Consider the following 27,963-nt stretch of genomic DNA (forward strand, 5'->3'; position numbering starts at 1 on the left):
TCCACATGCCAAAAAAAAAAAAAAAAAAAATCTAGACACATAACTTACAACCCTCACAAAAATTAACTCAAAATGGACATGGGTCTAAATGTAAAATGCAACACTATAAAACACCTAAAAGATAATAAGAGAAAACCTAGATGGATCTTCGGTACGGCAATGACATTTTTAGATACATCACCGAAGTCATGATCCATTAAAGAAATAACTGATAAACTGGATTTCATTACAATGAAAAACTGCTCTGTGAAAGACGTGTCAAGAAAATGAGAAAACAAGCCACAGACTGGGAAAATATATTTGCATAAAGACACACATGATAATGGACATTAATACAAAATATAAAAAGAACTCTTATAACTCAACAATAAGAAAACAACTCAATTTAAAAATGGGCCAACAACTTTAACAGACATCTCACCAAAGAAGATACACAGATGGCAAACGACCACATGGAAACATGCTCCATATCATATTGATATCAGAGAAAAGGAAATTAAAACAGTGAGAAAGCACTGCACACTAATAGAGTGGACAAGTCCCAAACACTGACGCCACCAAATTCTGGCAAGGATGTGGAGTAACAAGAATTCTCATTCACTACTGTTAGTATTGGAAAATAGTATAGCCATTTTAGAAGACATTTTGGCAGTTTTTTATAAAACTAAGCATATGCTTATCATGTGACCCAGTAATCATGTTCCTTGGTGTTTACTCAAAGGCACTGAAAATTTATGTCCACACAAAAACTTGCATATGGGTGTTTACAGCAGTTTTATTCATAGTTGGCAAAACAAGGAAGCAATCAAGGTATCTTTCAGTAGGTAAATGGATAAACTGTAATATATACAGACAATAGAATATTTAGCACTATAAAGAGATGAGCTATCACACCATGAAAAGACAAAGAAACTTTAAATGAATATCACTAAGTGAAAGAAGCCAATCTGAAAAAGCTATATACTGTGTGATTCCAATTACATGATATTCTGGAAAAGGCAAAACTACACAGACAGTAAAAAGATCACTGCTTGCCAGGGATTGGTGGACTAAGGATGAACAGACAGAGCACAGAGGGATTTTAGGGCAGTGAAAATACTCTGCATGATACTATAATGAGAGATACATGTCATTATATATTTGCCCAAACTCATAGAATGTGCCACACCAAGAGTAAGCCCTAAGATAAACTACAGACTTTGGGTAATTATGATGTTTCAGTGGAGGTGAAGGTTTATCAACTGCAACAAATGTACCACTCTTCTGGGGAATGTTAATAATCAGAGAGGCTATAGGGGAAATCTCTGCACTGTCTGTTCAATTTTTCTGTGAACCTAAAACTGCTCTAAAAAATAAAGTCTATCTCTCTCACACACACATATATACACACAAAATCCAGAGAGTCAAAACTTGACACAGTATTTTTCCATATTTATTTAGCTTTCTTTCAGCTAAGTAAGCACATGACTTACCAATCACTTTACAGTTCTGCAATTACAAATAATATCATAACATGCAAAAGAAATGCTCTATATAGTACTTTAAACATTTTAAAGATAAGTTATAAATTGGTTTTGTGCTGAGCTAATGTTTTGGGTAGCTACTGAGTTACCAAATAGTCTTTAACTACTGAAAAAGCTGAGTGAATTTTAATTGTAATTTATTAATCTTTACAAGTAAATGAGAAAAGCTGCTAAGAATGTGAGGATCAAGGGTTTTCCAACAAAGAAGGAAAACTTAACTATGACAAGGTATAAACCTATATAAATCAAATCAATTGACTAATCATATATTTGAGTAAGTCCATAAAGTATTTGAGAATTCCTTACATACCTCCATGTTATCATCATAATAGTGTCAGTTATATCATTTCAAGTTCACATAGTACAACATGTTGTACGTATAGAAAATTCCTTTTCCAAAGCTGGTCATATTTGAGCTGATTTCTACAAACTTGCAACTGCTAACCTGTGTAGGTGGGTCAGTGAGCTACTTAACAAAGCAGTGCTGAAGAGCCTGGAAATCTAATTTTGAGAGCTCCAAACCCCTACGTCCATTTCCAGTGACTAAAACAGAATGTGAACGTTCATTTCTTTCTTTCTTTTTTTTTTTAAACTTTATTTATTTATTTAACAGAGAGAGAGGGGGAGATCACAAGTAGGCAGAGAAGCAGGCAGAGAGAGAGGAGGAAGCAGGCTCCCTGCCAAGCAGGGAGCCCAATAGGGGCTCGATCCCAGGACCCCGAGATCATGACCTGAGCTGAAGGCAGAGACTTAACCCACTGAGCCACCCAGGCACCCCGTGAACATTCATTTCAACTGTAAAGTAAATAATAATGGAAGCAGAACTCAGGAAAGTACATGTGGCCTAAACTTCCACTGTCTACTTGACAAACACTGAGTCTTAAATATTCAGTCCCACTGCCACCTGCTCTCAAAATTGTGTCCTTTCCACAGTCTCTTCTGTGAACGTTACAGCAGATAATCAGTGATTCTGTGATTACAGCTGTAATCACTGGTTTTGTCTGACCCTTGTATTAGCATGAGAAGGCAGACTATCCTTTCTCACCTGTATTTCCTGATCATTGCATGTTAAATATTCAGCAAATATTTGTTAAATGGATAAATGGATAAATATTTATTTCAGATGTTTTAACTAAATATCCCAGATATTTAATTAAACATTGTAATAAGTATTTCATTACTTAAAACTATGTTTAATATCATGCCAAAAATAAGAACAAAACCTAATCATCTCAGCCTACTTCATCAATACTTCAATCCTTGTGTTCCTCTATATTCATGAACATGGTGTTACTATACATTGACACAATGTAGGATCAGCTTTCAGTACCTTACTCTTTATTCACATTCACTATTAGTGTAGATCAGCACAATCCTTAAAGAAATATGTCTCACAAAATGATGTATCAGTAATGCTAACATTTAGCTATCAAACGTTCTCATCCAAGCTTATCTGTTCCTACTTTCAAATCAGGATTTCTTCATGATAAAATCCAGGCCTAAAACTTATTAATTCTACTCTTCCTTTGGTACAATAAATCATAAAACAATAATTTCCACCAGTTTTAATACATTATGATAACCGTTTTATGTTTCTTCCCCATTTATGTTCTTGCAGATAAAATGCTATTACAGTGAATTCTCTTGGATAGCCAAATTGTTCTTATAAATCCACCATTAGAATTTACTTTATGTATATTTTACAGCTTTCAGGAACAATTTATCACAAAAATATTAGTGAAAACCAGCATCTGAAATCTGAGTAAAAAGTGACATAAAACGATTCTTTCAATCAATAAGAACATAAGTCACTATGTAGTATGGTACTTTTCATTTTGAAATTTTGTGTGTAAACTTATATAACTGTCAAGAAACAGTTAATTTCTGTCTCCCCTTCATAGTAATAAAGGCTCCAATAAAGTACTTTCCATACCAGTTTATTCTTCATAAATAAATCACTATTATAATAGACTACTAAGAAATGAAAATATTTAAACTTTTTGAAAAAATAGTCCTTCCTGATTAACAGGGATTTGTTTTAATGGGATTTTATCTATAGTATTTTATACCTTAAACAAGTAACCATTAAAATAAAGAAGTCAATGACAAAGTATCCATGGAATTGTATCACGTATCTCAGGAAACAGACATTCAGAAAAGAATTAAGGCTAGCCAGTAATAACCTCTCATAAAACCCAATGAACCTTACAATTGTAATTAGACTTCAAAAGAATGAAAATATTAGTTTATGTTGAGCCAAGATTAGGAAAATCTTCCACTGTTGACATTTTCATATTCTTAGTTTTTCAATCAAACAGTCAGCCTGTAATTTTGAAAAAACATATTTTTAAATTCTGGTTATTATAGCCTACATGAAATAATTCTACTGGCACCCATATTATAAAAAGTCATAGCAGAAGAGCTGGTTATTACATACTCTGTTCCTAAATATATCTTATAAAAAATTTCTCAACAGTTTTATAAACTACAATAAAGGCATTCCACATTGTATATACACAGGCAGATTCTTATCTTATTTGTTAAAAAGCTTCAAGAAGAAAAGGAAAATAAATATAATACTAACATTTTACAAAGTAAACTAGATGTGGAGGAACCTTAAATACGTGTTACTAAGTGAAAATAGCCTATCTGAAAAGGCTAAATACTGTATTTTTCCAACCATATGACATTCTGGAAAAGGCAAAATTATGAAGGCATAGATCGGGATTACCAGCAATTAAGGGAGAGGGAGAAATAAATAGGTAAAGTACAGAGAATTTTATTATACCATAATGTTGGATACATGTTACTACACATTTGTCCAAACCCATAAAATACAGAACACCAAGTGTAAATCATGAACTTTGGGTAAAAATGATGTGTAACTATAATTTCATAGATTATAACAAATGTATCACTGTGGTGTAGGATGTCTATAGTGGGAGACTCTGAGTATTTGGGGAACAGAGAGTATATGGGAACTCTCTGTACATTTCCAGTCAATCTGGATGTGAGCCTAAAAGTGCTCTAAAAAAATAAAATATATTTAAAAAATTAAAAAGTAAACCAAAGTCTGTTAGTTATCATTATTTCAAATACTTTTCTCAAACATAAACATTATAAAAGAGATTTTAAAATAAATCCTAATGTCTTTATCTTGATTTTTTTCAAAGTCTCATAATATATGCTGACAGATCTAAGGAGATTTCAGATCCACAGAATGAACCAATAACAGATCTTATAACCTTGTTCATTCATTTTTTTCTAGCTAAAAAGTCATGTAAGGAAATATAGTTAAAAACATAACAAAAAAATGTATTTTTAGTTACTTTATTATAAAAGCATGGAGCACATAGAAACTTAGAAATATAAATAAGGAAAAAAATCCCTTTTTTAATCACACTGAATTTTTAAAGAGACCTCACCAACTGCCCTATCGAAGTCTACTAATTTTTATTTCGGACACACACACACATAAATATCTTAAATTATTTTTAAATTAAATAAAATCATCTGCACAAGTTGAAAAGAGGGATAAAAGTTTGAAACATGAAGTTTTTATAAATCATGCTTTTTAATTTCTTGGGTACCATGACTATAATAATAATAATATGCATTAACAGCAATTATTCAATTTGTAATTCAGTGACTACTTAAATATAGCAACTACAGGTCTCCTTACCATCACAGATACACAGTGACTGGTAAATTATTAGTCAAGTGGCTCTGGAAGGACAGTCACTTAATAACTTAGGCTTCACTGTCAGGGAACAGGCCTGTAATCAGCTTGAATTCGATTCTACTTTTGCCCTAGCAAAGCAGAATTCTGCAATTTTTTAGGTTCAATGGCTTCAACCTCAGATCTGACAGTTGATGCTACCAGGGAAGTCCTTTTCTAAACTAGAAAATTACAGAAATTCAATTTCTACAATTTCTACAATAATGTTGGTGATGATAACAGAGGCAACAGGTGATATTTACTAGTACTTACTATTTGCAAGGTACAGTTTTAACTGCTTTAATATAAATTATTTTATCAATCCTCTTATCCACCCTATAGCTGGGCAGTATTCTTTATAGGCAGGTAATAGATAAAGAACTTGGGTCTGAAAACATTTAAGTAACTTGCAAATGGTTCCTCAAGTAACTGGTAGAGCCACAATTTCAATGCAGATTGGACTCTGGGTTCTGAACTGCTAATGCCGCGGCTCTTCTATATCATATCCTCTGCTTGCAATGGAAAGACTTAACTATAACTTCTCTTCCTACAGATTTGATAACCTGGAAAATCCCTTAAATTAAAAATACTGCTTTGGGTACATGCAAGCAATACATTAAAGGAGAGGATCAAACCTACGAAAGCTGTTAAGTGCCTACTGTTGCCACGAAAAGAAGAACTACACCAAAAGGACAACTACTGTAAATATTTTTATATACTGCTACTAAATAATAACACTTACTGTGATAAACCAATAGGAATTCACTCTATAAACCAATTTTGATAAGAAGCCAAGTTGATCAACAGGTGCCAGCACATGAAGGTGCAAGTGGGAGATGGAACAAAATGGTGGCATGTGGAAACCCATTCTAAAACAGAAAGGTAAGAGAGTTGACTAGTCAGTTCTACAATAGTTTAAAGCCATTTTTTCATGCTAGAACACATAAATATTAAAGATATTCAAAATAGGTTAGACAGATTGCCACTCATCACTTTTACTGCTTTATATCCTTCTCAGTGTTTACACACTTCCTTGTCTTTCTGTGCTGAAGTTCGCAGTAACAAACTCTTCATAAGGGCTTAAGAGCATATAACGTCTCAGTAAATCCTTTAATAATTCTGAGTTGGCATTATTTTTTATCACCTCAGTCCTTATCACTTTTAACCTTTAATTCTCCTAAGATATGGCTCTGCAATGAATCTTTAAAAAAAAGTTACAGGGCACTTCTGAGATCTTTAACTTTTAGACTGTATAGCTGAGGCATAAAGTTGTTTGCTGTGTACTATGTTTGGCATAAATTCCACCTTTTTCTTTAAAAAAATTACATGACACTCAATAGAAGGGTTTCTTTATTCCAAGACATAGCCTTCTCCTTTAATAAAGTAGTCATTTCCTCATCAACCCATCTTCCAGTAGTGAGATTATTTATATCATTATTAAAAAAAATTATCATCAAATTTCTTGCTTAATACTGAAAATAAGTAAAATGATAGTTATTCATAATCATCTGCTTTATAAAGACATTTATAAGATAATTCCTTTGACTACTAACAAATTTCTACTAAGGAATTTTTTAAATATGATTCTATATCTTAAAAATCAGTTTACAATTTTATAAATCCACTTAGAAATTCTGAGTGGAGCAAGGCACACACATAACAATAATTCAAGCCAAAAACCTGGAAATATTTGCCCCCTCAATCTGTAAGTGAGTCTCAATTAAAAAAAAAAAAAAAAAGACTACAATGAGAGGGAGTGTAAGAGGGCATAGGAGATGTGGTCTATTGCAGCAACACAGGACTGATAATGGAGAGTCAGAAATACAACACTTACTGAAAAGCTTCCCCCAGGGGTGCCTGGGTGGCTCAGTGGGTTAAAGCCTCTGCCTTCAGGGTCCTGGGATCGAGCCCCACGTCAGGTTCCCTGCTGAGCAGAGAGCCTGCTTCCTCCTCTCTCTCTCTGCCTGCCTCTCTGCCTACTTGTGATCTGTCTGTCAAATAAATAAAATCTTTTAATTAAAAAAAAAAGAAAGGAAAAAAAAGAAAAGCTTCCCCCACTACAGGAAAAAGAGGCTGAGTTTTCCTTCTGGGAAACAGGATTCAGGTAATGTAGAATCAAGTAACCTAAAAGCTAGAAGCAATTCAAAGGTTCATTAACTCTTTCATTTCAAAAATGGGAAAGCCCAGATCCAAAAAGTAGGAGACTTCTCAGGGTCACAAAGTGAGGCAGTAATACAGCAAGGATTGAGACTCTTGGTCCAATGTTCATTCTTCTACTACACACTCCTCTGACTGGGAAGGGAATATATTGCTTTTGGCCAAAGGGTCTCAAATACCATCTGTCCCTTTCACTTGACTAGCACTTCATAGTTTTCAGACGATTTTCACACACACAATCTTATTTGAATCTGTATGTAGGCAGAACAGCTATTATCTTGGAGAGCATAAATGCCTCAAGTATCATAGCCAGTATGAGCCCAGTACACAACAAGTAGCATGGAAAGCGTTAGCACTCAGGTCTCTTTAAATTCCAGGTCAGATATTAGAAGTAAATCTAACCAAAATCTAGCCACTGGTCACACAGGACAAAGTCCAAAGTCTTTTATTTTTTTTTTTTAAAGATTTTATTTATTTGTCAGAGAGAGAGGGAGAGAGAGCGAGCACAGGCAGACAGAGAGGCAGGCAGAGGCAGAGGGAGAAGCAGGCTCCCTGCCGAGCAAGGAACCCGATGTGGGACTCGATCCCAGGACGCTGAGATCATGACCTGAGCTGAAGGCAGCTGCTTAACCAACTGAGCCACCCAGGCGTCCCAGTCCAAAGTCTTTTAAAAAGGAAAATACACTATTTAGATTAAGTAAAATAACTGCCACATTGAACATTATATGCTTTTTGCTCAAATGTTGGTGAATGCAGAGATCAGCTCAGCAGGCAACAAATTCAAGTTAATTTCACACTAGAAGTATAATATTTTTCAATCACATAAAATAAAATATTTTCTAAAGAAAGAAATTCAATTTTTATAGAAATAGACATACCAAACAAAGAAAGGTGGACTTGTAACTGTTACCTACCCACTGCTTAAATAGACTTGTCTGCCCAAACTCCAAGCGGTGATTATTAGATGCTGAGACATGAGAGGAAGAAGTTTTATTTATTAAATTTATACTACCAATGAACAATGTATGCTCACTTTCAGGAAAACTGTACTTAAGCCGTCTCCCCATTTTCTAGGAGAGAACAACATTTCAGAAAACCAACTACATATATTGGTTTCTATGTGGAAGTATACATACCTCGCATTTTTGAAGTCAGTGAAATTATTCCTTTCAAGAATAGTTTTTCCAACAGTCACCATGCTCTCAACTAAAAAACATGAAAGAAACTACATTACACTGTAGAAGACATTATTAAATTGTAATTAATTTTAAGTTTTCTAATCAAAAGTCATGTTCAGTGGGTAAACATTTAAAGACCTGTTTAATAGTTCTAAGTTACTGAGAAGTTTGCTCATCAACACTGACATGAAGGTTGAAGCTATCACAAAGTATGGTGTGCAGGCTGACTTTGAACAGCTGCTGAAGAGTACTAACAAGTGACTACTTAGGAAGTCTGATCCTATTGAGGTCTAATTCTAATCATAAGGAGACCAAGTAAGAAGCAAAAACATGTTTGAATCAAAAAGGCAGACAGGAAAACTGAATTTGTCTTTCAGCCCAAATTAAGGATATGATAGTCCTTTATGTCAACCTACCTCTGACTAGCTAAATGTTCATATATTTGTTTTGGCTTCTGAACTCTATCTGCCTTAGCATCTTTATTATCTTGGTGCTTTATGGCCTTCAAATAGAAGTGGGTTTCCAGAGGAGAAAAAATTTGGTAACCTGCAATCTCCTAAACACAATGCCAAACTTGAGATCTCTTTTGTTTCCAAATGGTGTAACCAAGTATTTGTAAGGGGGAGGAAATGAGAGAATCTATAGACGATGGTTGTTATAAAAGAAGTTCATAAAATTGTTGCAAATGTTTAGGTCTCTAAATCAGGCTTGAGCAAGGAGGATGACAGACTTCCATGACTAAGTCAGTACCATATGGTCTAAAAAAACAAACAAACAACTTATTACTTCAAGCAAGACTGTATCTTGTTTTCTTTTAAAATATTCCCAAGATCCCAGACATGGGAGAAATGTTTTCTCTTAAATTTTTTTAAGATTTTATTTATTTATTTAAGATTTTATTTATTTATTTTACATAGAGAGATCACAAGTAGGCAGAGAGGCAGGCAGAGAGAGATGGGGGAGAAACAGGCGCCCTGCTGGGCAGAGAGCCCAATGTGGGACTCGATCTCAAGACCCTGAGATCAAGAACTGAGCTGAAGGCAGAGGCTTAACCCACTGAGCCACCCAGGCGCCTTCTTAATTTCTTTAAAAGACATATGACTGGGAAGCCTGGGTGGCTCAGTCATTAAGCATCTGACTTCAGCTCATGTCATGATCCCAGGGTCCTGGTATGGAGCCCCGCATAGGGCTCCTTGCTCAGCAGGAAGCCTGCTTCTCTTTCTCCCACTCCCCCTGCTTGTATTCCCTCTCTCACTGTCTCTCTTTCTTGTCAAATATATAAATAAAATCTTTTAAAAAATAAATAAAAATGTAAAAAAAGACATATGACTGCTTAATGCAATAACTTTAACAATACCAAGATATTATAAAGCATGTAGATGTAATATATATGACAACAATAACACAAAGTGTACCAAAGTTTATCACATTTTTCATGAATTGATACAATGTGAATTCTAATTAGGCTATGATAATTACACTAGTATTTTAATATCTCTAGAGCAACCATTTAAAAAATTTGAAGAGGCATACATAAGAAGGCAAAAAATAAAGTAGAATAACAAAAAATATATCTGATTAACCAAAAGAAGGCAGGAAAGAAACAGAGCAATAACAACAAAAATGGGACAAACAGAAAACAAATGGCAAGATAGAACACCTAAATCAAACTGCATCAATAGTTACATTAAAGGATTATGAACTAAACAATTAAACACCAGAGATTTTCACACTACATTTAAAAAATAATAACAAATAAGCAAAATGCAACTATATTGCTATCTTCAAGTCTTTATTAATATTCACTTTGGTTGAAAGTATAGAAAAAGATACACAGTGTGGACAGCAAGTAACAAGAAAGTTATAGTAGTTAAATTCATGTCTTACAAAATAGACTCGAAAAGTATTTCCAGAGATAAAGAGGGACATTTTACAATGATAAAAAAAGGATCAATTCACTGAGAAGACATGACAATCTTAATTATGTATTCACTTAAAATCAGATTCAAAATACATGAAGCAAAACGTATAGTTTCTTTTGTATCTCACCGTTATCTACCCTATTATTTCTTTCTTTATACTTATTTTGGTCTAATTCGCTTGCCTATTTCTAGCATCCTAAAGTAGAAACTTAGGTCATTGGTTTTAAACATCCTCTTCTAACATAAACATATACAGCTATAAATTTCCCCATAGGTATTGCTTTGGCTACATTACACAAATCTTGATATGCTGTATTTTTGCTATCAATTCTATATTGTTGTCTATATTTATTTAGAAATTATTAAAAAGTGTGTTAATTTAAAAAATATTTAATACATTTCCAGGTTTTATTATTTTTCTACTTTACTTCCATTGTCGTCAGAGAACATATATTACAAGATTTCAATAATTTGAAATGTATTTAGACTTACTTTATTGCCTAGAATATGGGCTATCTTGGTGAACATGTGCTCTTAACAAAATGTGGATTTTATAGTTGGGTGGAGTTCTAAAAGTATTAATTATAATCACAATGCTTGATGGTGTTATTGAGCTCTTCCACATTCTTATTATTTTGCCAACTTCATAGATTGTATATAAATACTAATTCCAAGAAACTTTAAGCTTATTACGGAATATTAAAATACAAACAAGATCAGAAAGAACAGTATAATGAAATCCCAAATACCCACCACGCTGCTTCAAAACTGGTTAACATTTTATTTGCAACAGTTATAAAAACTTTCAATTAAGCAGAATGCTAGAAAAAGAAAACCAAGCACAAACATATTTCTCCCTCCTTAAAAAACATAAAAAGGAAATACTTAAGGCATGGCGGCTGCTGCTTGATACTAAATATTGCAAAAATATTGGCCTTTATCTGCTGGAGTAAATATGAAATGTACTCATAGAAGTACAGATAACAAAGAAATTTTGCAATATTGAGAAGAAACACTTGAAAAACTGGTAATTCAATAGTCTAAATACTAAATGAACTACACATCAAAGTTTTCCATCAAAGAATTTCTTATTCACCTCCAAAATATCTGGCCCAATCTATCTATCTTGTCAGCTACTTAAATATTTTTTTTAATTTATTTGACAGACAGAGATCACAAGTAGGCAGAGAGGCAGGCAGAGAGAGAGGGGGAGGCAGGCAGAGAGAGAGGGGGAGGCAGGCTCCTCACTGAGCAGAGAGCCTGATGCGGAACTCGATCCCAGGACCCTGAGACCATGATCTGAGCTGAAGGCAAAGGCTTAAACCACTAAGCCACCCAGGCACCCCAGCTATTTAAATTATTAACCAAACTAATCCCAGGCCCTGGAGACAAAGACTATGAAAGCAGATATGAAGTGAACTAAGAAATGTCTTGGGAAATGACTGGTAAGTCACAGAAATCATCAGTAGGAAAATACAGGATAATCCTAAGAGACATGATTCAAACTCTTCTTTTCAGAAGCTAAAAAGTCATTGCTTAAATCTCATCACTAAACTTTGGGGTTAGTACCTCTACACAAGAAACTTACAAGACAGGTACCAATATGGTCTCATTTTTGATAACACCTTCCATTTTCAAAGTCAATGAAAGCCATCATTTTAAAACATAAAGAGGCATTATGGACTCTGAAGAACAATCTGAGGGGTTTGAAGTGGCGGGGGGGTGGGAGGTTGGGGTACCAGGTGGTGGGTATTATAGAGGGCACGGCTTGCATGGAGCACTGGGTGTGGTGAAAAAATAATGAATAATGTTTTTCTGAAAATAAATAAATTGAAAAAAAAAGAGGCATTATCTTTTAGAGATTTTAAAGATTAAATAACATGATGTTTAGAATTCACTTTAAATCCACTGTGGGAGAAGGTTAATAGATGAAAAAGACTGGCCACAAGTTAATAAAAGTGGTACTTGGGTGATGACCACATGAAGATAAAACTATTTTCTGTATTTTTGTACATATTTGAATTTTTTCATAATAGAAGTTTCACAAAGTCATAATGTTCCTCTTTCGTTAACACCTGGCTAAGTTGTTTCTTTTTATTGTCACTGTAACTACTATCACTCATGCCAATTCAGGATGATATAACCATGAAAAATACTGTCGTCTTCTTACCCAGTTCTATATGATCTTTCTTTAGCTCTCTGCAGTTTCCAAGATGCTTCTTTGGCACCACAAGATAATGATGAGGTGCTGCTGGTCTGATATCTTTGAAGCAAACTAGGTCTTCATTCTGAAGGAAAAAACATCATTTGTCAGTGAATTTTTTAAAAAGAATTTTAAAAGAATTTTAAAAAGAATATTTTTTTTAAAGATTTTATTTATTTATTTGACAGAGAGAGAGAGATCACAAGTAGGCAGAGAGGCAGGCAGAGAGAGAGAGAGGGAAGCAGGCTCCCCGCTGAGCAGAGAGCCCGATGCGGGACTCAATCCCAGGACCCTGAGATCATGACCCGAGCCGAAGGCAGCGGCTCAACCCACTGAGCCACCCAGGCGCCCTAAAAAGAATATTTAAAAAGAATTTCTGCCATGTCTTACACACCATAAATCTCATTCTGATAGGGAAATGGTACTTATGTTATACAACTAATCCCAGCTGGGCATTAAGTTTATAAAGACATGTTTTAGCATTCTTCATGAGATGCTCATTAGTTAGCAATGAGCAATGTTGAAGCCTTATATAAAGCAATGTTGAAGACTTATATAAAGCTCATTTCAGGAAAACAATTATCAATGAACTTTAATAAGACTTCATTACCAAAGGGGTGCCTGGGTGGCGCAGTGGGTTAAGTGTCCCACTCCTGATTTTGGCTCAGATTGTAATCTCAGTATCGTGATCTCAGGGTTGTGAGATCGAGCCTCATATCCATTTCATGCCTGGGGCGAAGAGGGGGGGATGTCTGCCTGAGATTCTCTCTCCCTCTTCCTCTGTCCCTCCCACTCATGCTCTCTCTCTCATATAAATAAATCTTTTTTTTTAAAGATTTTATTTATTTGACAGAGAGAGAGAGAAATCACAAGAAGGCACAGAGAGGGGGGGAAGCAGGCTCCCTGCTGAGCAGAGAGCCCAATGTGGGGCTCGATCCCAGGACCCCAAGCCATGACCTGAGCCCAAGGCAGAGGCTTTAACCCACTGAGTCACCCAGGCACCCCCTCATATAAATAAATCTTTAAAACAAAGCAAAACAAAACAAAAAAACTTCATTACCAACAATCCCAAGGTTTTTTAAAATTTCTTTATCTATTTCTCCATCTCTACCTAAGGGTTTTTCTTAATATGTACTTTTAAAGGTTTGACTACAGAAACATAGCAAATTTGATAAACTATTTTTTTAAATTTAATTTTTTCCAAAATGGCACATTCCACAATTAAAACAGGAAAATAATCTAGCGTCCATATATCCAGAGGTTGCCTTTCTATACATTTTTATAGCACTTATACACAAATACTTTTTTGTTCTGTTTATAGCATTAAAAAGCCCTTAAAATGCTAAAACAAACTCCTGTATAGTACACTAAGTGTCCAATCCATTATATTAGTTTTCTGATTTACATACTCCACGAAGTTATGAGGAAAAAAGAAATGAAAAAGGGAGTCTTTCAACCTACTGACACTTGAGTTTCAAGCTTTTCCAAAAGAAAAATCAATATTCCCGAAATATCCTTATTCAATATCCTATCTAAAAAATTTTTCAATGGCTAAACCACACATGAAAAGATGCTCAACACCACTCATCATCAGAGAAATCCAAATCAAAACCACAATGAGATGAAACTTCACACCAGTCCAATGTTAGTATTAAAAAGACAGGAAATATGTGTTGGCATGTATGTGGAGAAAAGGGAACCCCTGGGCACTGCTGATGGGAATGCAAACTGGTACAGCCACTATGGAAAACAGTATGGAGATTCCTCAAAAATTAAAAACAGAAATACCATATGATCCCCAGTTCCACTACTGTGTATTTATTTACCCAAAGAAAATGGAAATACTAATTCCAAAAGATGTATGCACTCCTATGTTTATTGAAGCATTATTTATAATACCCAAGACATGAAAACAACCTAGGAATCCATCAATAGATGAATAAATAAAGGAGATACAATGTACATATACAATGAAATATTACTCAGTCATAAAAAAGGATGAGATCTTGCCATTGGTAACAACACAGATGGAACTAGAGGGCATTATACTAAGAACAAACCGGTAGCTGCGAGAAGGAAGGTTGGGTGGAGGCAAAACAGGTGAAGAAAAACCTATGCATTTTAGTCAGCCAATGCAATCAATGATTGAATTAGATTTTCATTAAGCTTTCTAAAATATTGAAATTGGCCCTCTGATGTTACTCTCTTTCCTGTTGCTACTACTAAACTAGCCATTATTTAGACTCTTCATTTTAAGACAGACTTTCTCCTATTCCAACGATAAATGACAAAAAATATGAAATGATACATGTACAAAGCTATCCTTTGCAGCATGATTTGTAATAGCAAAAAAAATGAAAATAACCCAAAGGTCCAAAATTCAACTAGGAGACTAGCTGAATAAATTATAGCAAATCCATACAATGAAGTACTATGTAGCTATAAAATATAAGAATGAAGATCTTTATACTTAAAAATCATTTCTGAAATGTACTTTGAAGTTAAAAAAAATTAAGGAGCAGGAGAGTGTGGTAAGGCCATCTTTTTTTTTTTTTTAAGATTTTATTTATTTATTTGACAGACAGATCACAAGTAGGCAGCAAGGCAGGCAGAGAGAGAGGAGGAAGGAGGCTCCCTGCTGAGCAGAGAGCCCGATGTGGGGCTCGATCCCAGGACCCTGAGATCATGACCTGAGTCGAAGGCAGAGGCTTTAACCCACTGAGCCACCCAGGCACCCCAGTAAGGCCATCTTTTATATAAGAAAAGGGAGTACAAATATAAACATACACATACAAATTCTCACAATGGAAGGATAAACTAAAAATATATTTTTTAGTTTTTTGTGAGGGAAAAGGAACAGGGTAAAGATGATAAGAGAATGGATGCTAGACTTTTCCAAATGTACTTAGCTTTACAATTCTGATGTTAAAAACATGAATATTTAATACTCTTTTGGGCTTCAAAATAATCCCTATGAATTGAAAAAAAAACAAATAAATAAACCTAACTATCTGTCACCTTTATAACATAACTACATAAAGAAAAGATTTCTTTTTTTTAATATTTTATTTATTTGAGAGAGACAGAACTAGAGTGCATGAGAGAGAGAGCACACAAGTTGGGGGAGATGGGCAGAAGGAGAGGGAGAAGCAGATTTCTCCTCAGAGCAAGGAGCCCAAGCAGGGCAGCTCTCAGGATCCAGGGACCATGACCTGGGCTGAAGGCAGATGCTTAACCAAGTAAACCACCCAGGCACCCCCAAAGAAAAGATATTTCAAGTGACTTTAAAACACAGAGTTTTGGCTACCCATCCTAATGACAACTAAATGAAAACTTTTCATTTATGCTTTCAATGTAGATCAGAAGCAAGCTTCTCAAGTGTGGAATGTGCCATAGTCATCCTTGAACTACAAGTGAATAACATATAGTAAACTTGAAAGATTAATAAATAAAAGATGCTTAAATAGAAAAATAAAGCTACCAATGCTTCCTTCTCTACTCCTTAAAAAAAATGGTGTCATTATAGTTTTTACTACTTTCCAAGATCTTTCAGTCTGTCCTCCAAAACACATTCTTTTTTTTTTTTAAGATTTTATTTATTTATTTGACAGAGAGAGACATCACAAGTAGGCAGAGCAGCAGGCAGAGAGAGAGGGAGCCCTATGCAGGGCTCAATCCCAGGATCCTGAGATCATGACCAGAGTCCAAGGCAGAGGCTTAACCCACTGAGCCACGCAGGTGTCTCCAAAACACATTCTTAAAGTTGGAATCATGGCCACTGTTTGATTTTAACAGTGTTTCTCAGCCTTTTTTCATTACCATCCCCCTAAGGAAACTTTTTAGATTTTTTTTCCCCTAATGGCTGCTCTCCCCCTGGATATTTTAATACCACAGCAAAATTGTACATGTGTTTCTATCCTAAGTGCTATACATACATTTTATATATATAAATAATAAACTTTTTTTGCCCCTGCTCCTGCCCCAGCCAAGAACATCAATTGTTACCCCTTTTGAGAATGCATGGATTAGACAACAGCTAGTCCATCTTCATTATCAGCACTGAATCCAAGCATCTCGGCTTAGCATCTATTAAATATGACAAACTATGGTAAAAAAGGTAGATGGGCACTCAACCCCCATTCCAAATGCAGTCTTTAGTACTGCAGAAATTTAAAAAGCTAAAACCCCAGATGGAATTTAGATCTTGCAAACTAGATGTACTTCAGACTTCAGTGCTTTGACAAGGTAACCCAAGAAAAAGTCCTCTTTCTGCAGCTTCCGCTAGTTCCACCAGGCAAACATGGTCAGCTCTAAGGAACCGAGATTGTTTTTTCTTTCTCCCCTGCCCCCATTCCAATGTCTGGTCAATTGCTAGTCAAGAGACAGACATGAGACATCCACTTTTCTGGTGCCATGACCTACCAGTGCAGACCCAGGAGGTACAGTGTAGCTCTGAACCTGTTATTTGTCAAAGTGGAAATATGTAGATGCCGCAAGCATTTAGCGCCCAGAGGTTGGAAATGGGAAACATCCTACAATAGGTGAAATAGCCTGAACAACAAAGCAGAATCCAACCTCAAATTCCTCAACCGTGGCAGTCACACTGCTTCCTCAACTCCGAGTCCCATCTACAGAGACATCTTCCTGAAGTCTAAGTTCCAATGGCAGTCACCTGACTCCTAACTTCCTGGCTGTGGCAGATGAAACAGGTCCTCACCATGCAAGTGCTGTTCTGGATGTTAGTTTATTGATTGATTGATTCATTGATTTTTTAGATTTTTATTTAAGGACACCTGGGTGGTTCAGTGGTTGAGCACTGCTTTCAGCTCAGATCATGATTCCAGGGTCCTGGGATCAAGTCCCACATGCATGTGCATGTGCTCTCCCTCTCTCTCTCTCTAAAAAATAATAAAATTAAATTAAAAATATATTTTTATTTATTTGACAAAGAGAGTGAGCACAAACAGATGGAGTGGCAGGCAGAGGGAGAGGAAGAGAGAGAAGTAGGCTCCCCACTGAGCAGGGAGCCCAGTTTAGTACTTCATTCCAGGACCCTGGGATCATGACCTGAGGCGAAGGCAGATGCTTAACAGCCTGAGCCACCCAGGCACCTCCTGGATGGCATTCTTGAAGGCTTTTCCTTCAACCCTTGCAATGACTTTTTTAGCAAATAACTCCCTATATTAAATCCATTTCTGCTTTAAATAGCGAGTTTTTCTTTCTGCAAATAACCCCACTGATATCTAAAGCAAGTAAGTAACATTTGAAAGAACATTTCAGTACCACCCCATCTGAAGTGGAGGGCAAATTTGGTTAAAGAGGAGGGAGGACATTAAAATTAAATTAGTATTTCCTCTGTGTGGCCTCAAGCAAGGTGAAAATAAACATTGAGCCTGGTATTTCTCAACCATGTTTTCACCGTCACCGCTCGGAAGACATTCTTAAGAACTCCCGGTTCCACTCTCATGATATTTTAATGCCACAGACATACTCTTTATCTGTTTATGTCCACTATGTTTACTTTTGCCTCACAGACAAAAAGATACTGTCACCCTAAAACCAACTTTTATCCCTCTCTGAGAACGCATAGCCTAGTATTAGCTTAGTTTCAACTCTGCAGTGTACAGCACAGATACACTATACAGATGCTTATGGAGTAAGGAGTCTTCTCTAGCTTTTGCCAGAAAGATTTCCCAGACTAAACCCACATGACGCTGGTAACTCCAATTATTCCAAATCACATTTTCTCCTCTGGACTTAATTAAGTCTACCCTACTTTATATAAACCCAATAGTTTCTAAATATTTACAATAAACATATATAAATGAATATAAGAATAGACTATATATATAATGCAAAATACACAAATTAAAGATTAGATTCTCTTTTTGAAAAGATAAATCTTTGAGCTCTTATATATGAAATCATTTTAGACTCAATTTTAAGATCTGCAACTGGGGCACCTGGTTGGCTCCAGTGGGTTAAAGCCTCTGCCTTCGGCTCAGGTCATGATCCCAGAGTCCTGGGATCAGGCCCCGCATCGGGTTCTCTGCTCGGCAGGGAGCCTGCTTCCTCCTCTCTCTCTCTCTGCCTGCCTCTCTGCCTACTTGTAATCTCTGCCTGTCAAATAAACAAATAAAATCTTTTAAAAAAAAGAAGAAGAAGAAGATCTGCAACTTTTTGAGGCACGTTGTACAAACATGTGCATCTTGCTTATGTTCTGTATTATACAGACTACTGTATATATTAATCCTATGCCACCTATGTAGGGTATAAATTAGTTAAAAGTATTTAAGGTGTCTAATTTCTCCTATAAAAATGTTCCAGGCTTTTTACATAGTTCACTCTGAGAATGTTCTTCATAGAGAAAAAATCCTGACCTTTGGCCTGGAAAAACCACGACAGAATTCTGGACCATCCCAACCCCTACGGGTGACCGTTTTTATTTTTAAAAATTAATTTACTCTTTTCCTAAGATAATTTATTTATTTGAAAGAGAGAGAGAAAGAAAGATCGATCATGAGCCCAGGGGAAGGGGAGGGAGGAAGGAGACTCCCAGCTAACCAAGAAGCCCAAGGCAAGACTCAATCCCAGAACGCTGGGATCAAGATCCGAGCAAAAGGCAAACACTTAAGGACTGAGCCACCCAGGTGCACCCCTCCATGACTATTTTTAGACAAAACTTTTTACATTATTAGTAGCTATTATTTACCAGTTTTCCTCAACATTGGTACTGGAGTGTGCATAATTTTTTATGTGGTGCAGTCCTGACTGTGGCTCAGTTCAGCAGAGGCCTGCTCTGCAGACAACTGATGTACTGACCCCTCTCCCTATCAACCGCTTCCTGTCTTCACTCCTTCCCCTGGTCAAGCACAGATTTCAAGGTCTATCACTTCAGTCGTCTCTCTAGCCATAAATTCTTACCTCTGTCTCCAACACTAGGTGGTTAGAACAAATTCAATTCACTTTTAACAAATGAATTAATGATTACTAAAATCAACAAGAACCAAAAACACAGAATCTTTGGATCTGATCCTCTCCAAAGGCTGTTTCTTTAAAGGCAAGTAGAACCAGCAGATGAAAATGATTTCCAGATACCTGTTTTCAAGTACCTGCGCAAAATCTCAGTGCTCCGAAAATGTGCATACGTCCCAACTGACAACGCCTGTGCGAACTTTACCCTTCAGTGGAAATCTGGGGCTTATTAAGAAACAGTTTGACCTCAGCTCCACCCCCGCCCCCTGCCTCACTTCTGTCAGTTCAACGAAGCTTTTCCCTATTACCATCGTCTCCTTTCTACCAGTTCTTCCCCTCAGTCGCAGAATGAGAGTGTGCAGAATTGAAAAGCGGTGTCGAGAAGCGCAGGGGGTGGGGATGCGGGGGTGGGCGGAGGATTCCCTCCAGTAACAACAAGCGACAAATGCTATTTTCTGCCAAATACCTCGTACCTGCAGACAGAAGCCCAAGTGTCTGGCTTTATCGCTACATTGTCCCCCCGCTGCCCACCCCCTCGGCACAGCAACAATAATGCTGGAGACAGACCCCACTCGCGAGAAGCAAATCCGTCATTAACACCAGGACACCCCGCCTGCCCCACTCCGGTCCACACCTGCGAGGTCTCCCTCCCGGGGGCCTGACACGACCCCACCGCGGTCCGCCACGGCGCGAGGCCTGCGTCCCTGCCCCGTCCCACGCCCGGTCCGCACGCAGCCCACCTCGCAGTACAGGAGCTCGGTGCCGGGTTCCTGCTTCGCCGCGATCCGGCAGAACACGCACTTGCTACTGTAGTCCTCCGCCTTCGATGACGTTGCGACAACATCTGCAGTCTTCGGTGAAGACACCTTAGAATCTTCAGGCTTCACTGCCTCAAAACCAGCCTCGGATTCGACTCTACCGCGCACCGACTCCTCAGCCATCCTAGCCGCCTCAAGGTGGACAGGAACCTTGACTGCTCTCGCGCCGCTCGCCCTGGGTTGAGTCCGCCTCCTGCAATGCCTCACTTTTACCTGGAGGTGTCGCCCTCCGCCTGCCGCTGGGAAGGGCAGGGATTTGAGCGCATGCGCAGATTAGTCGGACTGTAGAGTAAGGGCGACGACGCGACCCGCCTCACAGCCCGAGGCCAGGAAGGGGAAGCAAGAGTACGCACTTGGGCGCGACGGGAGAAGCTGGCGGGGGGTTTACGGATGTCGCTCCGCCCCCTGCGTCTCCTTGGTAATGACGCACCACGTCCTTCGAGACGCAGGAGCGTGCACCGCCGCTGTGACGTAACCGGCACGCCCTAGTGCCCGGCCAAGTGGAAGCTGGTGGGTGTGCTGGCGGTCTTTTTTCAAGCTGCATTTGGTATCTCCCAGGAATGTATTGTGTTGTTAAAAAAAAAAGTTTTTTTAAAAAAATTCATAGGTTTTAATAGAGAATGAGCACAATTTCTTTTCAACATAGATTATGTTTGATGTTTCGTGTGTACATTTTCAGCCACGACAGTTTTAGGTCCCTAAGTTCAAAATACCCAAAACTGAATTTCGTATCTCTTTTCTTTGTTGTTGAAAGCATTAGCTAGTTCAAAATAGTGGCCTTTATCTCACATTCCTTAAACACAGGTAGATGCGGAGTCGTTAAGTTTATAGTCTGTACTATTCCACGAATTCGTTGCTCGTGCTTCATGCCTCAACCACTACAGTAACCGGTTTCCCTCCTTGACTCTCTCATCACTCAAAAACCCGTAGGTATGGGGCACCTGGGTGGCTCAGTGGGTTAAAGCCTCTGCCTTTGGCTTGGGTCATGATCCCAGGATCCTGGGATCGAGCCCCATGTCGGGCTCTCTGCTCTGCAGGGAGCCTGCTTCCTCCTCTCTCTCTGCCTACTTGTGATCTCTGTCTGTCAAATAAATAAATAAATAAAATCTTTACCAAAAAAAAAAATGTACGTAACCGTCGCGCCCAAAAGAGAAAGTCTCAGTTAACTTGGTATTGAAGGTGGACTCTGATTTGACCCAGCTTTTCATTTTAATAATACTTGGTATTTGCTGAACACCTAAAGTGTGCCATGTATTTTCTCAACCAAACAAGGTTGGTTTTACAATCCTCATTACAGAGATGAAGAAACAAACTAAGAAAAAGGTTTGTCTAACTCCAGAACCCACCAGCCTTTTTAAACACAGACTCTTTTTAATTTTTTAAGAGATTTTATTTATTGAGAGAGAGACAGTGAGAGCATGAGCGAGAAGGTCAGAGAGAGAAGCAGACTCCCCATGGAGCTGGGAGCCCGATGAGGGACTCAATTCCGGGACTCCAGGATCATGACCCGAGCCCAAGGCAGTCGTCCAACCAACTGAGCCACCCAGGTGTCCCAGAACTCTTTTTTTAACACTGAAAAATTTCTTAAACTAGCTCATTATAGTATCCTTGTTATTTGTTGACTTAGAAAATACCTAACAACAAAGTCTTATTGTTAATTCAGTCTTGTTTTTGAATGATTTCTATTGTATTAATTGAAAGCATTTATGTATTTTTTAAAGATTTTATTTATTTATTTGACAGAGATCACAAGTAGGCAGAGAGGCAGGCAGAGAGAGAGAGGAGGAAGCAGGCTCCCCGCTGAGCAGAGAGCTCCATGTGGGGCTCGATCCCAGAACCCTGGGATCATGACCTGAGCTGAAGGCAGAGGCCTTAACCCACTGAGCCACTCAGGCGCCCAGCATTTATGTATTTTTAAAGTAGTTATACATAGGTGTTCAAGACTTTTTTCATTCGTCTTTCAGTTTGCCAGTGGTGTGGGGGACCACTATAATAGCTTCATACCTTGTTGGGAATCCAAGGCAGGGTTCAGAATCTGTACGTTACTTTGCCTTCCTAACTATCCACTATTTCCGTGCACTATACTACAGACACCATGTCACTTTTTTAATCCATGCTGTTCCTTCTGAAATATCTTTGTTTCTATCTCTGCACATCCAAATCCACCTTCCAAACCACTCCTCAACTGCTCTCTACTTCATGACATTTTTTTTAATTAACCAAACTGAAATAAGTACTTTATCTTGTGAATTCACAGAGTAGTTTTTCAGTACTTCTCTTGTAAAACTTAATGCTTTGTATTCTATACTATTTATGTGCATATATTTCTTACTAGAAGTCATATTCCTTGATAAAGAATGGGTGTCTTTGAACCTACTGTAGTGCCTCATAGAGCGCTTTGCATGTAGGTAGATCCTCAACAGCTGTCTGATGAATAAAAGAATCATTAGGAATTAGGCTGCTGCATGCATGGGACTGTTCAGATCACACACTGTAGAAGAACACTATAAATAAGAATATGCTAATTTACATTGTAGATAAACATTACCATACATAAAGTCACAGGCAGGCCTAAGAATTCTGGAGCAGTGAAGAGCTAACTCCTGTAAGAACCCACAATCAGTATGTGTAACCACATGCACACACTCTAGAGACCATTCATTCACCTACATATTGGTGCACATTTGCACAAGTTGTACCTGTCCTGACTACATTCCTAGTGACACCTGTGATTGGTCCCTCACTTGTCTGGCACTTTCAAAGACTTGCTTCCCATTCACCAACTTTGAATTTGATATCGTTGTCTATCAACGTTATTCTATCATGGAAGTGGGAGAAGCAACACAAACTGTTTAAAACTTGTCTGAAGTAGTGGTGTGGGATCAAGCAAAAGCCCGGGCAGTTGTGTGGCACACACAGGCACACACAGGCAGAACTGCTACCTATTGGTCCTCTGGTTAGCTCCTCTGGGAAACCGTCATTTGGGTCTTGTGACACAAACTACATTTTACTTGCAAAATGGAATGTTTTCTGATTTCACCAGGGTACCATATGGGCCAGTAGCAGCCCTGCTTCAGGCGTGCTCTGGAGTCAGACAATTCTACAGCTTACCATCTGTGAAGATTTGAGCTAAAGTGTTTATCTTTCTGTGTCAAGGCTGTTTCTTCATCCATAAAATGAGGATAATAACAATGCTTACTGCACATCTTATTTTGAGAACTGAAGCCTGGCAGCCTGGCACAAAACTCTAGACAGATGTTAACAGTTATTTCCAATAGGTAGTGATGGTATGTAAAACAATTTAAGGGATCAGATGTTTTACTTTAATTTAAATTCAGAAGCTTCAGTGCTCCAATCGAACACAGACTGAGTGAGGGTTTGTAAAGCCATTTCCTCTTCTCCTTCCTCCCTTCCCTTCCCCACTCATCTCTCGCCCTGACATACAGAAAGATACACATATTTGGTAAGATTCTTTTCTTCAGCTCTCTTGGTAATCCCGCATAGTTTGTGGCTTTGAGCACATATATGCCAGTGACTCCCAAATTTAAATCTCTAGGATAGACCTCTTTCCTGAACTCCAAGCTGCCAATTCAACCATCCCACACATGCATCTACCAGATATTATGTCTGAAACTAGGCTATGGGGAGAGTTCTTTTTCCCCTCCCAAAATCTTCTACCTTCTTACTTGAGGGAAAATTCTGTTCTGCCATCTACTGAGGACAGAAATTTTGAGATCATATTTGATGTTCCCCTTAACTCTTCATATCCAATCCATCAGGAAATTTAAAGTACATCCAGAATCTGATCTCATCACCACTGTCAGCCTTGACTGAGCTACCATCACCTCTCATGTGAATTATTCAGTACCCTAACTAGTCTTCCTCCTTCAGCGTCTTCCCTCTCCCTTCACCATGGAGTCTTAACACAGCAGCCAGAATGATCCTTTAAAAATATAGATCAGATCACATCTCTCCTCTGTTCAACATCCTCCAGTGGTTCTGTGTCTTACTGAGAGTAAAAGCCAAAGGATTTCGCTCTTAGGACCCGTAAGTCTTGACACTGTATACCACCTACCCACCTCCTCCCATTCTGACACCAGCGACCGCCACTTCCATGGCTTACTCTGCTCCAGCCCCACCAGACTCCTTGTTGCTTATGCCAGCCAGGCTTGTGCCCACATCTGGGCCTCTACACTGGTTGTCCCTCCGCCTAGAATACACTTTCTATTACTAGCCATGCAGATTTCTCCTCTCACCTTTACATCTTTGCTTAAATGTGTCTTCCCCAGAGGAGTCAATTCTGACCACCTTGTCAACCTACCCCCTCATTCTCACCCCTAGCTCTCCCTTTCCCCTGTTTTTATTGCACCTATTATCTTCTAGATACTTATGTTTAAATATTTAATGCTACATGGTAATATTATTATATGTAAGTGTTTAAATATCACATCATTAACATATTGTGGTTCTTTATTATTGTCTATTTCATTCTCATTGAATGTAATCTCGGGAATTTTTATCATTTTTGTCAGTTTTTAGTTCATCAAAGTATCCCCAGTGTCTACATGTGGAGTATGAGATACCAAGGGTAATCAAGGACAACTCAGAGGTTCTTAGTCTGAAAACTGGAAGGTTGAAGCCCATGATTACTAAAATGGAGAACTCTGGAAGAGCAGGCTTGAGAGCAGGGAAGACCAGGCATTCAGTTCTGGGTATACTAACTTGAGATGCTAGCTCAGTCTCTTTAGACTAAGTCTGTTGCAGTAAGCAACTCCAAAAAGTTTCATGCCTTAAAACAAAGGTTTATTTTTTACTGACACATGTGTCTGTTGCTTGTTGGCTCTGGCTGTGCGGACCTCATCCCGTGACCCAAGGTGAGGGAGCAGGTATGGTCCTGGTGTCAGAACAGAGGAAAGACAGAGTGCAGTGGAGCCTCATGATGGCCCTGATGGCTTCTCAGGACTAGCACAAGTCACTTCTGCTCCTATGTCTTGATCACTGCAAGTCACACGGCCAACTCTGACATCAGCAGACCAGGGTTAAATTTCTAGGACTGGAAAAGGCAAAAACTTTGGAACAATAATACAGTGCACTGCAGAAACCTATTTGACATTTAAGTGGCAATATCATTAGGTGACTAGATACATGAGCCTTAAATTCAAGAGAGAAATCCAGGCTACATGTATGAATTTTAGAATCTTTAGCATGTAGTGTTTACATTCCTGAAGTTAAAAAATATCACCAAAGGAGTAAGTATAAGCAAAGAGAAAATTTCAAAGGACTGAGCTAGGGAAACTAGGCTTTTAGAAAGTTTAGTGAGCTTTAGAAAGCTTAGAGATGGGGCGCCTGGGTGGCTCAGTGAGTTAAAGCCTCTGCCTTCGGCTCGGGTCGTGATCCCAGGGTCCTGGGATCGAGCCCCATGTTGGGCTCTCTGCTCAGCAGGGAGCCTGCTTCCACCTCTCTCTCTGTCTGCCTCTCTGCCTCCTTGTGATTTCTGTCTGTCAAATAAATAAATAAATCTTTTAAAAAAAAAAAAAGAAAGAAAGAAAGCTTAGAGATGTGAGGACAGGCCAAACATGCCTGAGAGAAAGTGGCCGCAGGAGAAAGTGATGTGCTGGACGAAAAGCAAAGATGGTCTTGGAGGAGGAGGAGGGAACAACAAGCTCTGTCAGAACCTGCTGATGGGATGCAAAGAGGACCGGGAATTGAGTGGAGCTTTTTGGTAAAGTGGAGAGAAGCAGTTTTACTGCTGTGTTGGAGGAGAATCCTTATTCTAGTGGGTTTGAGAGAGAAGGGGAGTACGTGAAGTAAGAGGAGCAAGTATGAACAGTCCAAACAGAGTATTCACAGGAAAAAGAAAGTACTGAAAGAATGTAGCCAGAGACTACAGCTACATATAAAGATCAGAGAGGCAGAGATGCTGGAATGTCTGAGCACAGGAGCAGAGTGGCTATTGCCAACTCAAAGTCAATGCACATCATTTAAGGTCATCCACTCAGGTGTCTCCATTCTTTGCAGTCTGAGGAAGTGACAGTAACTCACCATCCTTTCTCCACCAATTAACTCTACTTTTATCACATGTTTTAACAGAGGGAGGGGGGCCCGGGAGAGGGAGAGCCTGGGGCCCAACTCAAGGCTTGATCTCACAACCCTGAAATCATGACCTGAGTCAAAATCCAGAGTTGGACTCAACAAACTGAGCCACCCAGGCACCTGTACCTGCACATTTTAAATTCTTTTTCCTTATACGTCTTTTCTAAACTCCTCGTGTTGGATGGAGTGCCCCAGGGCTTACTCCTTGCTCTTCTTCTCAATCTATATTCACTTCCTTGATTTTATCCAGTCTCAAAGCTTAAAATATCTACACACCATGACTTTCACATTTCTAGCTTTATTTTTTTTTAATTTTACTTATTCATTTGACAGAGAGAACATAAGCAGGGGGAACAGCAGACAGAGGGAGAGGGAGAAGCAGTTTCCCCACTGAGCAAGGAGCCTTATGCGGGGCTTGATCCCAGGATCCTGGGATCATGACCTGAGCTGAAGACAGATGCCTAATGACTGAGCCACCCAGATGCCCCCGTTTCTAAATTTATTCATACTTTTCTCCAAGTCAGAATCAAACTGCATATTTAATATTTCCACTCAGGTATTTAGTAGCTTGAACTACTGCTCTCCCCAATACAAACTTCTTACTCACAGACTTCTGACCTTGGCTGATGGCATTCTAATCCTTCCAGCTCTAGATTCTGTGACTTCACTGCTCAGAACCTCCATTCCCATTGGCAGAGTGATTAAGAAACTTGCCCTGTGCCATCCCATTAGTCAGTGACAGAGCTGAGACCCCCAACCCTAGCAGCCTGTTGGGAAACTGTGCTCCTCACCACGGTCCTTTGACACTCACGTCTGTTCAGTAGCTTACACAATATTATGTCTAACGTGAGTCCACATTTGTTATATATACATAAGGATTTGTAAGAAGATGCTGAAGAGATATATATACCAATATATTTGCACTGTGATCTCTGGATGGATAAATGATGGCTTGATATTTTCCCTTAATTTTGTTGGTGTATATTTTACATCTTCAACAATGAAAATATATTACTTTTGTCAAAAGAAAAGCATCCTCACATATTTTTTTTAAATTCAGGATTCCAGATGAACTTCATTTCCTTTAATCATTCTGTGTTTCACAACATCTCATTCCATAAATTTTTGAGTTGTTCAACCCTGAGGTCAGAGGATACAGGACATTTTCAGCAAATTTCTTGGTATTTCTGGCCGAGATGGGCTATAGAACTGCTACATCTATGTGTCTGATACAGTGTAGTGTTTCTTTTCATTTTTCACTGAAATATGGAAATTATATTGAGGGATATATCTTAATCTCATAAAGTATGATCTCCACAGTAGGCACCCTTTTCCACATCCTAAATAGAAATTTCCTAAACATAAATACAAAGACC

General features: G+C 38.2%; 1 protein-coding gene across 1 annotated transcript; it reads right to left on the reverse strand.

Moving 5' to 3' along the window:
• Positions 1-2,839: 2,839 nt before the first annotated feature.
• On the reverse strand, positions 2,840-20,726 carry HINT3 (histidine triad nucleotide binding protein 3). The gene is made up of 5 exons (XM_044249409.1): positions 20,417-20,726; positions 12,669-12,786; positions 8,535-8,604; positions 5,984-6,110; positions 2,840-3,846 (listed from the first exon to the last, which is right to left on the reverse strand). The coding sequence occupies exons 1-5, from the start codon at positions 20,615-20,617 to the stop codon at positions 3,814-3,816; spliced, it is 549 nt and encodes a 182-aa protein (XP_044105344.1). The 5' UTR covers positions 20,618-20,726; the 3' UTR covers positions 2,840-3,813.
• Positions 20,727-27,963: the final 7,237 nt, after the last annotated feature.

Source organism: Neovison vison, chromosome 1 (genome assembly GCF_020171115.1).
Source record: "Neovison vison isolate M4711 chromosome 1, ASM_NN_V1, whole genome shotgun sequence".
NCBI lineage: Eukaryota > Metazoa > Chordata > Mammalia > Carnivora > Mustelidae > Neogale > Neogale vison.

What these genes read in the sequence shown, in the direction of transcription:
- HINT3 (XM_044249409.1), bottom strand. Translation starts at nt 20,617, where the DNA reads ATGGCTGAGGAGTCGGTGCGCGGTAGAGTCGAATCCGAGGCTGGTTTT. An exon ending in GAAAGATCATATAGAACTGG is followed by an intron (nt 8,605 to 12,668) that starts GTAAGAAGACGA and finishes CATGTTTTTTAG; the next exon opens with TTGAGAGCATGGTGACTGTT. An exon ending in ACTGACTTCAAAAATGCGAG is followed by an intron (nt 6,111 to 8,534) that starts GTATGTATACTT and finishes TTTCTGTTTTAG; the next exon opens with AATGGGTTTCCACATGCCAC.